Raw genomic sequence first — 17,156 nt, forward strand, 5'->3', positions numbered from 1 at the left:
CTGTTTCGGAAATTCAATAAACAAATGGTTTAAAATAATTATATATAATAAAATAATTATATAATAATAATAATATAATAAATAATTAATAATTATAAATATAATAAAACATTATTTTGAACTTCCATACACAAAAAAACACTAAAAACAAAAACACTTGATACAATAAAACTAAAGTGCTGCTAAAATAAAAGCTTCAAGGGTCCTGGGAATAATTTCAAGTGTTACAGGTTTTAAGGTTGACAGGATGCCTGCTCATTCTTTTTAATTTACAACTTTACTCTACAACTTCATTCTCCTGCTATTTGACCAAATCAAATGTTGGAAAAGGTATAGCCAGGTTTCTACCAGTGGGCCCATTTCTGATGTCCCATGGTACAAAGGCTGTACATACTGCTCAACCCTATACTCAACAATGTGATGTTAAATCACATTCAGGTCCTTGAGTTTGCATAGTTCACCAAGTTTAACAGATGCTGACAGCAGCATTTTTTTTTCTTTTCCTTACTATTGGAAACCCTGCTCCGTACATTGCAAAAGGAATTTAACTGTGTTTGAAAGATGACTTCAAGATAAAATATTTCTATATTTATTTGTTGGTTACTGGACATTCTCTTTGTATAAGAGGACATGGCTTTGTACTGTCACAGTGGACTATAATCACATTTCCTCACACTGCACCTTCTGTTCCTCATGTTTGAAAAGTCTGTTTATTCTATGCAGAGACAGACACTGCAGCTGTTTCATTTGATGAGCTGTCAGCAGCAGGTTGGACTGATGTCAGTCGGCCAGACTGTTGCTGCATCTTGTCCAATCACAAGTGTATATAAATGACACAATGCAGCATAGCCAATCATTATTCTCACTGACAGACAGACAGAAGGCCAACAGTGAGTGATGACAGAACTGCCGCGTTGTTCTCATCTCATCTATGACTGAAAGATAGAACCAGTCTAAGTCCAAAACATGAAGCAGGTCCATTCAGCCCTCCCCTCTCCTGAGAACTCTTCTGCATTGTCTCCTGTAAGAACAAGAAAGCTCGTCTTTCTGCCACCAACATCTCTTGGCTTGCCTTTTCCCATCTGTCTGGCTATTAAAAATTTGAGGAGCTCCCTTCACATCTTCTCTGTGAATATGAGATAATGAGCACAGGCACAGGCACATTACGCTGGTGCAATGGGCCGTCAATGCCTAAATCTGGAAACGCTATTCTAATGATGGACAGTTCTCAGCCCATAAAAATTAAATAAAAGTTACCCATCCTATCACCGGAGCTCAACATTTCTGTTGGCACAACATGACAGTCTGGCCGTTCCTCTGTTAGAAACGCTTTCAATAGATGATCCTGGATGGGATCATGCCTTCACCCACCTTAGAATAAAAATATCACTACAGGGCATAAACACCATGGATAAACGTAAGCATTTCAGGACTCTTGTGTTTTTTTCTGGTTGTTATTGCATCCATTCCAGCAATAACTGCAGTTATAGCTAGCGTAATCGCTGGTTCCTCCGGGAGCTACCATTACTATTTGGCAAGGAGCGACTTGTATTTTATATCATCATCTACAACGCAGTCCCTGATTGGTCATTTACTTTGTCAACTATTGCTCCCTCTCTGATTAACCTGGGTACATCTTAGTTTCTTGAAATGATGTGGAATGGGGGTTAATACCAGACTATCACATAGAGTAGCAATGAGCCAAAGCCAAGGAACAATAAGACTTTAAGTGATGGAGGTAAACAATGCAGAATGAAAAAAATAATATTAATACATTTTAAAAAACTGTCTTTGTAAATATTTTATGAGGAAAAAAAAGCATTTAATGTTCGTTAGTTCAAAAGCAAACTTACACACAGTGATGGTTTTAGATCTTTCTGATTTATTTTAATGGCTCCAAAATTACTTTTTTTATGAATTAAACTGCCTTGATACTAATGTCCCTTACGTGTCTTGACTTTGGAGCATTAACAGAGGACACTGTGGTGACAACACAGCAGTTCAGAGAGAGACTTTCTCTGCTCTTGCAAATGACCAGTTTAAATGCATGCAGTGTGCCAAAGAAGTTAAGACTGCCAACCCATCTATGTCACTTGTCACATTCACTATTACCGACACATGCCGAGGGAGGCACAGTATGTATGAAGCCTACCTTGTAAAGGGAGATCTAGTCCTGCCTGCATCCTGTCCTGGAGAGAGCCTCCTGCCATCGCTTTGGCATTCTTTCGCTCTGTCATTATCTGGAGAAGAGACAGAAAAAGAGAGAGAGGGAGAGGAGCAAAAGCAGATACAGGAGTATGAGGAAATGGCATGTAAAAACAGAGCAGAATCGGTATCCCGTGGCAGGGACACAGGGGAGGAGGGTGGAGAGACAAAGAGAACAAATGTGAGAAAGAGGATGAGGGGAGGGGAAAAAAAGATGAAAGAGTCAACACGAAAGAGCTCAGAAAAACCTCGAGCTGCTTCACCCCTGATACTGTCATGCTGTCTACTCATTTCACCTGGGGAGCACAGACACACACACACGCACACATTAACCAAGGCACACTCTTGTTTCCAAAGCAAAGTAAAAGCTTTTCCTGCAGTGCAACTCACAGGGAGCAACACATACGTACAAACAGAACCACACGGAGAAAAACAGCCAAAAACATTCACACAAACACTCACACATTCACAAGCCTGGGAACACCACACATAAATTATACATGTGTTTAATCAGAGAATTTGTCAAAGCAAATCTGCATCCCAGCAACCCCTGCTGCGACCTGCTGTCCTTATTTATCCTTTTGTGTGTGTGAAAACTCTGTATTCAACACAGTCTGGCAGTAAATTGTGCCATAGTTAGTATAAGCTTGAAGGACGAGAAGAAGAACAAATGGCTCCTTCTCCGCCTTTTTATTCTAACAAATGACATTTCAGGGACACACTTTGTTCAAGTCAATGGTCATAACAAGGTGTCTGCAGAAGTTATAAAAAACATTATGCATAATGCTACATAGAATTGACTTCAACACCATATTATGAGTTTACATAAAGAAAGAAAGAATTGTACGATCTTCTCCAACATTAAATTACATTTCCAAAACTATAAATGTGTTTTATTGGGAACAAAAAGAAGTCCATTAATTCCAAGCGAGTTCAGTGAATAAAGCAGACACAATAAAAAAACATGGTCTGAATACCATTCTTCTAACCCTGTTTACATTCATCTGTATTCATCTAAGGGTGGGCATACTCTCTGATAACTGCATTTTGGGAGAAAGAGACATTGCTGGGCTGGAAATTCAGATGAGTTAAATCTTGTTTTTTTGGACTTTTTGACGACTGCAGATACCCTGTGCAAATATTGAAATGTGTGCAGAGATTGTGGAATAGTAAATAAGATAAAACAATACAAGCACTCTTGAGGCTGGGCATTTGAATCAGGTATTCTTTATCAGATACCCCAGATACTGATGCTTAAGTACATTATGTTAAATATTATGGGTGCCACCCTGATATTTATCCAAAGTGTTTCAATTCAGTTTGTTTGTAAAAAATAAAATAATAATAATAATAATAATAATAATAATAATAATAATAGTAATAATAGAAGCAATTCTGACAGATACCATCAGTCTCACTGTTGAGTGGAAACTTTCCTTCAACTAGAGCCTGACCTGTCTGATATGTGCAAAAAAAGTTTAAACAATATAAAATGTCAAAAACAAGGTAGAAATGGTGTTTGCAATTTATTTTATTTTTATTAATTCTTTTTTTTTCCTCAGCTTTCCTTTCTAGAATTGGTTGACAATGTAATACATTGCATTTACAACGTATAATAATGTTATACATTAAGTTATTTGTTTTCGAAAGCTGCCTTCTGAGTATCTATGTAGTCATTTCGGTGCACAATCCACAAAAGATAAAAGCCCTTTTCTCATTCCAGTTAAAATGCATTATATCAGCCATCATATCAGTGAATTTTCTTAAGTCGCTATCTGTATTGGATGCAAAAATCCCATATTAGTCTGGTCCTGTTTTCAACAAGTTGGAGCTTCATCTGAGTCTATTTGCCAAATCTACACTTGGCCTTGTCTCTCCAGCCCCCTCCTCCTCCAGCATGAACCACTCACCCGGGAGCAGATCTCATGCAGGCTGGTGGCAATGGCTTTTGCTGGCGTGTCACAGCGGAACACATGACATTTCAGGATCCTGGTGTTTTTATCCCGCGCCACATATGCAAAGTCCCTGGGAAAGTGGAAAACACATGGTCAATAATAGAGACTCACAGAAGGAGAGAAAACAACAGGGGGATGAGGACGAGAAAATAGTTTGCTGGACTAGTTTCAAGACTAATCAGACAAGAAGTGTGTGTGTGTGTGTGTGTGTGTGTGTGTGTGTGTGTGTGTGTGTGTGTGTGTGTGTGTGTGTGTGTGTGTGTCCACTTTCAGACTGACAGCTCTTGGAGAGAGATGAGAGATGAGCTGACCTTTATCAGTCTGATGAATACAGGACACACACACACACACACACACACATACATGCATGTCGATGGACCCGAGAGATCAATAGAGCAGCGTGATGCAAGAGGGAGTTGAATGAGTGACAGCGGGGAAGAACTTTCCCCAGGGCCCAGTGGAGCCGAAAACTATTTAAGTTCGCTGAATAGAAGAAATGAAAAGAAGAAGGAAAAGGAGATGGGAGGGAGAGAGGGATGAAGATGTACCTCCAACAAATTAAACCAGTACAACACACACACACACACACACACACACACACTGATTTACGTCATTCAGTAATATATATAAAACCAATCTAAATAACTTCCTTCAAGCTGTGTGCTTCAATATGCCATGCAATAGGAAACACGGGCCTGAGGGTTAACAAGATTTCTGAGCCTGGCCCCTCAAGGGGAAACTCTCCTGTAAGATTCCCATTTGTGTGTGTGTGTGTGTGTGTGTGTGTGTGTGTGTGTCTGTGTGTGTGTCTGTGTGTGTGTGTGCATACTTTAAAAAATGCTTGTTGACAGACAAGGACAGAGGAGGTCAACTTGCACTTCCTACATCTGCAAGTGTGCACGCACAATGCTACAGTACATCAAGAGCTTGTCTTTGAAGACGAGAAAAATGAGACACAGAGGAAATTAAACAATAAGGAATGACGGGGATGATGGAGAGATACTTTAGGAGGGATGAAAGGACGGAATGTGTTTACCTCTCTCTGTGTCCAAGGAAGCAAGGGAGGAAAGGAAGCCAGTTAGTAGGAATAAAAGAGAAAAAAATTCTCCAAACCAGGACATGAGGTGGAAAACATACAGACACAAACTAAAAAGTTACATATTCTATTGTCTTCTTTGCTCAGAGACAAGCAGCAACCTCCAGCTCTGAAAAGGAAAGCCAATATGGAAGTGACTTAAACATGCATTCTTTCTAATGACCAGCAGGGGGCAGTTGTGATCATAGAGAAGTCGGTTGGGACTTTTTTTCTTTCTACGTACATTTTGTTTAAAGTCCATTTTTTTGCCAGCCAAAATTAACATCCTAAAAAATATGACAGTTAACGTGAATTACAGATGCACACTACTAACTAACTAAACTAGCTAGTAACCTGCTGTGCAATATAAATGGCACACTTAAGACTTTAAAACCGTAATCCATAAACCAATGGGAGACAGCCATGATGGCTATTTTTATTTAGACAAAAAAACAGTTTCAACAATAGTGCAGAAAGTGCATGTCGTTTAAAGGGGTGTAGCACAGGTCGAAGAAACAATGCACAACATTTTTATGCATACATAATTCCAAGGTAAAATCTACACAACTGACAGAATTTGAATAAGGTAAAAAGGAAAAGAGAGGAATAGCAGAACAGAGATAGATATTCTGGATGGGCACAATTAGCTTTAATTGGCTGTTGGTTCGTGTTTCCTAAAAGAAATAAAAGGAAATAGACTGGGAGTTTCTAAAAGCCACATAAAAATAAGCCAGTGAGAAAAGAGTAAGTTAAGTAAGGAATATAATGAGAGAAGAGTGAAACAGTGGGAGAGGAAATTGGAAGTGAACTGCAACATTGTACACGATAAAGATAAAAGCGTAAAGATGAGGGCAGAATAAAACTACAAGATGAAGAGAGAAGATAAAAGTCAGAGAAAAAGAGAGAGGGAGAGTGAAGAGGGAAAAGGGATGATATCTCATTTTGAATATAATCTTATCATCATGCCGACACCCCTGAAAGTGTCAAGGTTGCTGAGGGAATGTGTAATCTCTATGGCGATAATGACTTTCATGGCACAAGAGTACAAGAATGTGTGTGTGTGTGTGTGTGTGTGTGTGTGTGTGTGAGACAGAGAAGAGGCGCGTTAGACGAAAAAAATACTTCAACCAGTACCTCATATCTTTAAACCAAACAGTCCAAAAACCCATAAATAAATAAAAACCAACTGGAAAATGGGCAAAGATGTGCAGCCAATTACTGCAAATAGCGTCTGCTTTTTATTAATTCCTCTGAAATAAAACACTGAAAGAATCTTGGATGCACATTCCCCACAATGAATAAAAATGTTTTAGTCATGAACTGCTGCACATTTCATTGTTTCCAGCTTCACAGCATTGAAAAAATACTTTTACCGTTTTCAAACGCCAGTTTCAGATTAATGTGGCTCCTTTATTATATCATCTATTTGTAATCTGCTCCTCTGATTTGCCCACCCACAAGCAAACCACCACACATACACCCACATCTGATTTTTTACACTCCACCTGTAAAATTGTGAAATGCACACCTCACAGTCACTATAAAATCAACCCACCAACTACCTGCTCAGCAACAACATCACTACAGACTGGGGCCTAATCATTCAGCTTCTCTTTTAACTTCTACTTTATATTAGAAGAAAACAGCCAAAGTGATGACTCCAAAAGTACGATAAAGGTATAGAAATATACTCACAGCTGTTTGTTTTCCTATTTTGGCAGCTAATCCTGTATCTGTAGACACTCACACCATCTATTCCTGGTGATACCGCAGGCGTGCACACACTCCTCAACCTGTCTGCTCCACACCCAGTGAGCACTAACCATACCTCCCCCTCTGGCAGCTTCATCCCCCTCTCTCCCTCTCTCCTGCCAAAACCCCCTCTCCTCCCCTCCTTCCAACTACCTCCTCCTCTCCTCTCCTGTCCTCCTCCTCTTCCTCCTCCTCTCCCTCCCTCTGCTGCAGCTGAGATATTCCCACTGCTCCGAGGATACTGCTATATGTAGATGTGGGTAGTAGAAATAAACTGGGAAAACACACATTCCTTTTATCTGACAGGGTGATCTTATAAATATGCTGTAACATACACCGCTGCACATATGTGTGTATGAGTGTGTGTGTGTGTGTGTGTGTGTGCGTGTGTGTGTGTGCCACAAGGCGAGAGGAGTGCGATCCCTCAGGCAACAAAATTCTGCAGTTCTGCATATGCCAAGAGCTTTTAGCCTTGCTCATTCCCTGAGTGCACTCCTGCTTGTGTGTGTGTGTGTGTGTGTGTGTGTGTGTGTGTGTGCATACATGTGCAGGCACTTGCCAGCTCAAATTATACAGCAGCTACCGGCCGCTCTGGTCCACATCACCCGGCTGTGCTTGATAACCTACATTCGATTTCTTTCCTGTGCATTCAGCAGCGGTGCAGAGCGCCCCCCACTGGCCGCCCAGCAGCACAACCACACGGCGTTTGTAAATTTGTCTTTGAGCTATAAGCTGAGGTGAAAGCGAGGGACAGACAGTCAGGTGGGGATTTGTGGTGAAAGAGAATAAAAGGCCGTTCTCCCTTTCATCCTGTCCTTTGTGCTGATGAATTAATCTTTCATTAGCATCCCTTCATCATCAATCATTAACTCCGCTCTTCTGCCTGTCACCACACACCCCCCATCTACTGCCCTCAATTGTTACGCTGACCTTTTACTGAGCGTGTGTGATATGCCATTGACTTCATTTAAATGAGTGACTAATCTATTAGTTAAAGTACTTAAAATTTTCAACCTAAATGATAAAAGCCTCAATGAGTCATGACCTAGATGACCACTTAAAACAATCACTATCAGTTTAAGTGTATTGCTTTGCTTCTGTGCCTGTTTTCATGCCTGCTTCTCCAAACTTGTGCCAACTGCCATCTATTGTAGGAAATACAGTGTTTATGGATAAGTACCTCATACAACCCAACTACAAAAACGATTCCTTTAATAACACTCTATATTTACATTACCGAAATGCTAAAGATGATGGAGAGTATGGTATGCTTTCAGATAAGACCACAAAGTGACATCTTACATGCTCACGATAAATAATGAATATCAGCAAAACGGGATTAAAATATGTGGGAGATGGGAAAAAAGCAATGTGTTTGCCACCATAACTAACCTGCCATTGTCCCGGCCAACACCCCAGACTCGGATACTTGCGATTGGCTGAGAGTGAAGCACACTGCGGTCCATGGGGTCAACCAGGTTCAACAGATTATTCTCCAGCACGAGGTACATGTCCTTCCCCTGAAACCACACACACACACACACACACACACACACACAAACACACACACACACACACACACACACACACACACACACACACACACACACACACACATTTTTCAGTTTTCATCACAAAAACATCCAATCCTTATTTCCTGTGACTCAAGAGATTGCAGAAAAGTAGTCATTTAAAGGTCAGATTCTTTCCTTCACTTGCCTAATAAAAAATATTATTTGCCTGTGTGTGTAAGCGTGTGTGTGCGCCTGTGTGGGTCTCTAAATAAATGATCAAACCTTAAATCGAGGGGTTGGGAGATGAAAGGTTATTGAAAGAAGGATGAAGCTTTCGCTCTCTCTCTGTTCTGTCGCTTCACATTAAACACAACCACCGCAGAGAAGAGAGGAAAAGTCTTTATAACATTGCTCCACTTTACTCTCTTCATCCCCTCCTCCCTCCATCATTTGACACACATTTCAAGAGACTTTTGCCCTGGCTGACTTCTGTTGCTCTTTACTTTGCTCCGCCCTTACCTATTAATTAATTTATGCACTCCTTCTCTTCTAAAAACGTGTAACTTGTTATTTTACAGCCAAAACAATACACATAAACACATGCATGATGGCACTGTTTCCTCACCTCTCCCCAGATGCCTACGGTGTCTCGGATGTCGTTCTTGCAGTAGGACAGCTGTCGAATGCAGTTGTTAACGGCAACACTGCTCTTTCCAGGAGCCAAGTCCTCCTCAGCCATTTCCACCCATCCCAGAGAGCGCACTGCAAAACACTGGAAGACACATCGAGACATGATACGGTTACATAAACAGCACGAAACTTACAGACATATCACAACCCTGAACAGCAGGGGTTTTTTTGGGTTTTAATAAAACTTAAAGCTAGTTTTAATTTGACTGACTTTAACACCATCACATTTAAAATTTGGTGTTTTGAACTTAGGTAGGTTGGTAGAAAAGAAGAGACTTTGAGAGGAGACAGACCCATCCGTCTGTCCTCATCAAGTATTCATTTGATTTCAGCAGTCCGTTCAGAAAGTACTTTGCAGACTACAGAGCTCTATGATGAAAGAGGTCAAAGAGGGAAAGCCAGACAGTAAATAAAGTGAGTCACTATCACACTAACCAGTGGCATCATGGTTTGTTGTGGGAAAATGTGCGAAACAAGTGCTCATATCAAACAGATTGAAGTATGCAGGTACATATTCGTGCATAAAGTATGTTTATCTTGTGTGAGTATTAGTAGGACATATGCCTTCTGTTGTTTTTTCTTTGCAAACACAAAGGCTGCGGTCGAATGGTCTTTTTTTCTTTCAAAGCTTCCTAACCATGGTGCAGCCATGAAAAGAGCTGGTCAAATTCTCCAAATGCAAAGGGAAGGTGCTGCAATGCTTCCTTTCTTATCTCCTTCAGCATAGAGTGAATGTTGTCCCAAAATTCCTTACAGCAGCAATATTTGAGATGCACTATTCACGTACACAAACAAACAGTGTTATGTACAGAAGTAGACTTGTATACCTAACATGTTATGCCTATCTTGCATAAATGTGACAACTATTTAATTTCACTTTTATGGCTGGTAGCCTATATTCCTTTAAAAAAAAAAAATCATTTCCAGCCTTGGATATGAAGTTGCATAAAACAACACAGTAAGAATGTTCTGTCTGTCTCTATGTGTCAGCCCAGTGGTAGTTTTGCAACCTGTCCAGGCTGTAAGTAAGGATAAGTGGTTATGGTATTACAGTATTACACACTACAGGACATACAGTGATATCATGTATTCAGTGTAGCCCAGCGTTATACTGTTGACTTGGTGAATGGGGCTGATGAGCATGAGCAGAGACACACACGCGCGCACGCACACACACACACACACGCGCAGTAAGTCCCGCAGTGCTTCAATCTGTGTTGCAGAAGAGAATCTGATTAGAGTTGTGTGACAGATCCAGACCAGCAGGTGGTAGCAGCTACCTGACATAAACTGTCTGCTGTGTGGAACCTAACCAATAGCTTAAAACTATGTTTCCTTCAGTGGTCTTTTTAAAACTTTTTTAAAGAAGTACTCGTAAAATGGTCCCTGTGTGTGGATTGCAGTTTCTGCTCAGTTTTTCAAGACTGCAATGGATAGAAATTGTTGTTGAGCGTGATCTTGTTTGTATTCAGCTCTTTTAATAGTCAGAAATGGGACCATTCCGATCTTGATACTGCAGTGAACAGTTTGCTAAATTGTGTGTGTGTGTGTGTGTGTGTGTGTGTGTGTGTGTGTGTCAGACTGTGCTATGGACCAGCTGCCTGGACTGTAGGTCTGTGTTTGTGTCTGGTATTCATCACAATGTCACTGTTGCTAAGGATTGTGAATTTCTGCCAGACAAACACTCAAAGGGAAACAGACACTAGACAGCCAAATCAGCACCACGTCATCACGCTTAATGTTGGCATTAAACTCTAATCTGCGATGCTTTTGATCTATTCAGCCATCCGTGGGAATGCCGCCACACCTTGGTATGTTTTTTAGGTTTTCTGAAATATGCTGCAGTTTGTGACAGAATGACTCTGTTTCACATCAGATGAATAATTCATCTATTTTCTGTCTAATTAGTTGGATTCTAAATTAATTTATACCATGCGCTGACATTTGCTGGTATCAGCTGAATGGGCATGGCATTCTACTGACTAATATGTTTTATTGAGCCTTACTCCTTAATTAAAAACTTTAAATGTCTCATTTGAATTCCAGCCTTGAATGTTTAATTAATGCACCAATCTGCAGCACTAACTGTACTTCTCGGTCTCACCACTTGGAGGCAGTGTTGTTTTAACATCTCTTCTCTCAGATGAGAGCACAGAATGCCACCATAATCAACATAAACACCCCCGGTAAACAAACAGGCTTAGGACATCAACAGACAATAATATATAAACAGAATCATTTCAAAGCCCGAAGCCATGTGTGCAGGGAATGTTGATTATATTCTACAGTGTTTGAAAGTTGGATTAGATAACTCATAAATAAAAGTACTTTTAGATTCTACAAAAGATATCATCTTTCTGCAAATGATAACATTGCATGAGAGGAAGTATTCTGCCAGCTACACTAACATATCTATAGCTTTTTACAGTTAACCTAAAGGTCACAATGCAAAAGGCTCAAACATTTTTACGTGGTTTAATGTTCAAAAAACATAATACTTCTCTCAAACTCTCCGTCTAAATATAATAAAAGCCTAGTCTGCTTTTGCTGGTCAGTGTTTTCAGTCTTCTGCATTTGTGCTCTTAGTGTCTCTGCACCATCATTATAACTGAGGAATGACTGTAGCAGCACTTTCTAACTATATACGCTATAGCTGTGACATCACAACCTTACAGAAGTAAGACAGCTAGATTAAAGGCAAAGTTTCAGAATACGGGCTGTGTGCAGTTCTCATGTGATTGAGCATTTTCTTACATTCAAAGTATTTTATAAATAGCACCTAGACCGGCTTTATAATAAAAAGAAACACAGAAATCTCACTTACAATATAGGACCCTTAACAGATACATTACAACAGCTGCAGAACAATGAAAAATATTACCTAAGATACACTGATTACAAAGATAAGCATGCATCATGAGGACTTATCCTCAAGTCTCGGCTCCCTACCTTTGTTTCTGGGTCACTGTTGACATTGCTGGAGTCCTCTTCTTCCACTGCTGGACGGTTCCTGGAAAAAAAGATTTTAAAATAAAGGATGCAGTTACAGGATTAGCAGTGTGCTGTTGTTACTATTGCAACCATTTTCTGCTTTACTAACAAGGTTGTGTGAAGGCTACAGGCAGTCATTACACTAATGGAGAACATAGAGCCATTTCCTGAGTAATGGAACTAACATCCTGCCTCGTCTGACCTCATTTAACTCTAACACTCATTAAATACATGATTAGAGAAACTAACTAGCCCAAAACTAGTGGAGTTTGGTTTGGGATGTGTGGTTTGAGTTTTTGAGTGTGTTTCGGTGGAGGTATTTCACCTTAGCTTGAGTGATGCATAACGAAGCGTAGCCCCCTCAAACTCCTTCAGACTGGGGTCAGGGTTCACTGTGGCTGCCTGCAGGTCCTGGTGCACAGAGGTCACATCATCAGTGTGCAAAATGGCACAAAAATGAAACTCATCACTGGCCAAAAGGCACCTTAGAGCCCCTTTCACACATGTAACCTGTAATATTGTCTGCTAAAATTGTCTGGGTTTGGCTCACGTGGCTCAGTCAAGTGGGATCCCACAGGAAACAACTACAGACAAGACAAGAGCCTTGTCTCTATTTTATTTTTAAGGTACTTAAAGTTATCCAGATGTATTCTGATAACCTTATTTTAATGCAAGATGATATCAAATTCATATTATTCTTACAACGGAGTCCATGTATATTTATTGTTTGCATTTAAGGTTTAATTTTCCAACAAATTAGCTTGAGAATGTATTCCATGGTTTTGGTCCAACTGGAGCTGTGGCAGATGTATAACGATAGCGTAACTGCCATAACAGGGCATGTGGGAGAGGGACTAAAAAGACACAGAGCTGGAAGAGACCAATGTAAATCTTTTGACCCCACACAGTATAGTCCAGCATGCATCCAAGTGTGGGCAGAATGGCCTTGCTGGATGGAGAAATGGCGTTGGTGTGTTATGTGTAATGGGGGGCATGCTGCTTAAAGGAAAGAAAGTTAACATGTACACACACTTGTGTGCAAACACATTCAGATCTGTGCCAGCAGGAAGGAAAGATGGCAACATTTTAGCTGTATAAGTTAAGAAAGAAACAACCTGTTGAGTGCAGCCAAATAACAGATGCTCTACGTATCAGGCGTGACAAAATGTTGTGGTTGGTGCAGTTACAGTTATGTTGAAGCATCAGCCCACACATGCTTTTGCCCAGGCGGTGAATTTCTAGCACATATGCATAAATGGACACACTCAAAGTGTGGGTGAGGATAGACCAAGACTCATTTACATTGAGTGCATTATACTTGCCTTCCACACTTCACTATCAATCTTTCCGCCAAAATCACTCCACACCTGTTTCTATGTACAGCGTTAAAACACAAACACACATGTACACACAGTGGTGGGGCAAAGATTGGGGTCAAAGGTGGGAGGGGGGCAAGGAAAGAAAGACAGGAGAAGGCTGTTAGCTAACTAGCTCACTCCACACAGAGTGCCTGTTGCAATGAGGAGCGACTCAGCAAAACATTTCTTCTATGAAAAGCCGTCGATTAAGACTTTAAAATGTTTTCTCAAGTGTTTCTTGCTCCCATTGAACTTTCACCTCACTACTGAGAATCTATTGATTCTTGATTAGTAGAATATAAACAATACAGACATAGAGTACAGGCATTTGGACAGTGACATTTTTTCCAGATGATGGATCTGTAATAGATTTAATATTCAGCTTTCATTCTGACAATGCAATTCCAAATAAGGAGAACAGAGCCAAAGCAAAAGAAAACTGTCCAAATACTTACTAACTGCACTCTATGTGACACAAGAAGGCATACCTATATAATAATATACACACACATATAGATGCTGTAGGTATATATTTTTTTCACACACATAGTTACACACAGCAAGAAAGATATGAAGCACAACTCAAGACTATTGAGTCAAAAGAATGGTTGGTAAGGGAACAGAATGTAAAGTAGTAGAGTTTTTATCCTACCTTGTCCTCATCATCGAGATGCTGAGAGCGACCCTCTGGATCAGACATCCCCTGTAGAGATGTAGAACGAGGCTAAGGAGAGAGAGAGAGAGATGAAGCATTAAAAAATGACTAAAGTCTCCACTTTAAGAATTCAGAGGACATCCGCAATATTTGTCTGTCTGCCATTTTGGCTCTTGTGTCAGTAACAGTCAAGTAGTCTGCAGGTTAGACACTTCAGATAGATGTGCCAGGATCTTATTCTGGCACATCTATCTGTCAACATCAGTCCATTTTCACTAGATCGATATTTTATCTACACGACGCTCCTCTCTATCAATCTCCTTTCCTCTTCCCGCTTTCCTCCATCATTCTGCATGATTGACTGATTGATTGACTCAGTGTTCTTGTATTCTCCTGCTAGACTGCAGTATTGACGGTCCTTTCTCTGTCTCTCTATACCCAGCTGTCTCGGTGCATATTTCTGCCAATCCTTCATTAATCTCAGTCAGGAGTATAGAAAAGCAGATAACCAATCAGACAAATACATTGTACTGTCAAAATGACCATATGGAGAGTTTGAATTGACTCTGTACAAAATGTGCAGAATATCACAGATGGTACAATAAAACCGAAAAAAAACTTTGTGTTGGTTACTCACAAAATAGCAGCTGTTGACAAATCCACATGTGGTGAGGGTGGGCTCGTGGGTGGAGAGAGGCTCCACTGAGCTGTCAGAGGTGGTGCTGCCCGAACGAGTTGACGCCCTGAAGAAGACCTCTGCCTGGCACGACTACATGAATACACACACACACACACACACACACACACACACACACACACACACAAAACAGATTTAGGAAGGCAGGATCTATTGTAGTCCTATTACATGCAATGCCTATGGAAAGCTGCGACCGCTGCTCTGAGCTCAGTTAGCTTTTGACAGCGAATTGCGGCCAGAGAATATTCGCAGCCAAATAGTGAACAGAGTCCTGTGACTCCTCTGAGATGTTGACCTATGTAACAAAGAATTTCTTCCCGCCTAAAACACATGGACACGCCTCATGGGTGTAGAAAAACTTGATTATTGTGGCAAGCCACACTTTGCTGCAGCTAAGTGTTTTTGTTGTCAGACTACATTATAGGTGTACCTATTGAGGGTGTGTGTAATATCCACACACAGTATTACAGTCACTGTCATTTTCACGTTCTGCCATGTGCATTTTTTGTATCTATGTTCACCATAAGCTTCTAATAAACATTTTCATTTTCTACAAGCATAGTATTTCCAATTGTAATAACAGTGATCATAATGACTGAAACACAGTCTGGACTTATAATGAGGATTTTCATTTTTAAATAAATTGTATTGCAGTCATATTTGCCCACTGTATGGCATATGTAAGTCTGACTTGAATGTTTTTGTGCTCATTTAAAATCTGTGACATCATTATTATATTTTGACATTTTTCCTCAACATCTCTCTACATTTCAGATGGATTGCCTTCAGACTGTACTCCAACTACAACTTGAACCTGACCGCTGCCAGAAGGTCTCACAAATAACTGTTTTCCATCACTTAAACTTTCTTGGGTGATGAACAATTGAATTTAAACAGAACAATTGGAGATGTAACCTGCAAAAAACATTGTACAACCTAAAATGCTTATGTATCAGTTTGTTGTTCTGTCTCTCACCTCGTGGTCGGGAGTGGGTGAGGGGCTGAGTGAGCCCAGAGAGTGTTTACGGGGTGTGGAGGCTGTGTGGTCGCCCAGGGCCTGGGACTCCGTCTGTCCAGGGGGTGCTGGGTGGGTGGCAGGCCTCTCCCACTGGGTTGTGCCTGTAGGAATGTGCCAGTAGTAGATACCGGCCATGTCTGTGATCTTCTTCCATCCTGGAGGCAGGTCAGGGTCAGTCTGGAATGACTGCTCACTCCAGATATCTGGTGAAAACACACACACACACACACACACACACACAAACATATTTGGATGTTTTTTTACATCAATGGGGAAAAAGAATCAAACTGCTCATTGATTAAATTGTCAGGCCTCACATACTTTACTTAAAGAATGCATGTACAATCAATCTGCACACAACTGTAAAGTACAGGTTTCTCTTCCATATGATCAAATAGGCCGCTGTTAAATGGAAGTTAAGCCTCCCACTCTAACAAAAGCTGACTAGGATTACCAGCATCTGCTGCAGCTGTCCTTTAACCACCTGTGTCTTTCCTCAGACAACAACTGAGTAAAACTTGTAATTGTATTTGTGCAACTCACCCACATACATACCTTAAAATTGTTTAAATTAAACAGAAGCGAATAACAACTCCCACATGAACAAAAAAACACAAGCATTCCTCACACATTTAAAAGAATTAAGCAGACGTCAGGTGCAGTCCGAATGAGCTACCCCAAAGCAGAATTTTAAATGCATCAGAATTTATTCAGCACGACACAAATAAGGACTTATTATTATTCTCTGGCCTTCGTAATTGTATTAGCTTCTTCTCTGAAACCAGCATTAAACAAATCTGCTCTCTTATTTTCATGAGCGTAGGATCCATTATGGATGCTTTAATTTGTGTTTTTATCAGCTCATGCATCTGAAGTTATGTCATAAATACAACACTTATACATCTAGAGATGATTACCAACTGTCTGTAATGTTGCCATAAGCCAGATTGTCTCAAATATTCATCCCAACAAAAAACAAACAAACAAACAAACAAACAAAAACTCCTCTGCTACAAAAAGTAAATGTTGTACCGCTTCTTTTTCAAGATCAAGTTTGGATTGGTACATGTTACTACCAATGATTTTTTTCCTGTAGATTACAAAGTAAATGACATAAGCGTTAGTGATAAGCTTAAAGTTACAATCTCAAAGATCTCTGTCTTCCTCTCTTTGGCAGCAACTATTGCAACTAGGAGTAAGTGATAATTGCAGGTGCTTTTGGCACCTGTTCAGACGTTTTATCCTC

The 17,156-nt window shown here is 40.3% G+C and overlaps 1 protein-coding gene across 4 annotated transcripts in view; it reads right to left on the bottom strand.

Moving 5' to 3' along the window:
• apbb2b (amyloid beta (A4) precursor protein-binding, family B, member 2b) overlaps positions 1-17,156 on the bottom strand; it is a 50,919-nt gene that overhangs the window by 6,454 nt on the left and 27,309 nt on the right. For 2 of the 4 annotated variants that reach the window (XM_059337874.1, XM_059337866.1), the window contains exons 5-14: positions 15,869-16,113; positions 14,833-14,964; positions 14,193-14,264; positions 13,505-13,555; positions 12,508-12,593; positions 12,141-12,201; positions 9,127-9,273; positions 8,380-8,507; positions 4,116-4,230; positions 2,153-2,240 (exon numbers count right to left, since the gene is read on the bottom strand). In XM_059337874.1, coding sequence (XP_059193857.1) covers positions 2,153-2,240; positions 4,116-4,230; positions 8,380-8,507; positions 9,127-9,273; positions 12,141-12,201; positions 12,508-12,593; positions 13,505-13,555; positions 14,193-14,264; positions 14,833-14,964; positions 15,869-16,113 — 1,125 coding nt within the window. Of the gene's footprint in view, positions 1-2,152; positions 2,241-4,115; positions 4,231-5,196; positions 6,297-8,379; positions 8,508-9,126; positions 9,274-12,140; positions 12,202-12,507; positions 12,594-13,504; positions 13,556-14,192; positions 14,265-14,832; positions 14,965-15,868; positions 16,114-17,156 lie in introns of those variants that run through there. The other 2 variants (XM_059337881.1, XM_059337890.1) reach the window with 2 other exon arrangements.

Source organism: Centropristis striata, chromosome 1 (assembly GCF_030273125.1).
Source record: "Centropristis striata isolate RG_2023a ecotype Rhode Island chromosome 1, C.striata_1.0, whole genome shotgun sequence".
Lineage (NCBI taxonomy): Eukaryota > Metazoa > Chordata > Actinopteri > Perciformes > Serranidae > Centropristis > Centropristis striata.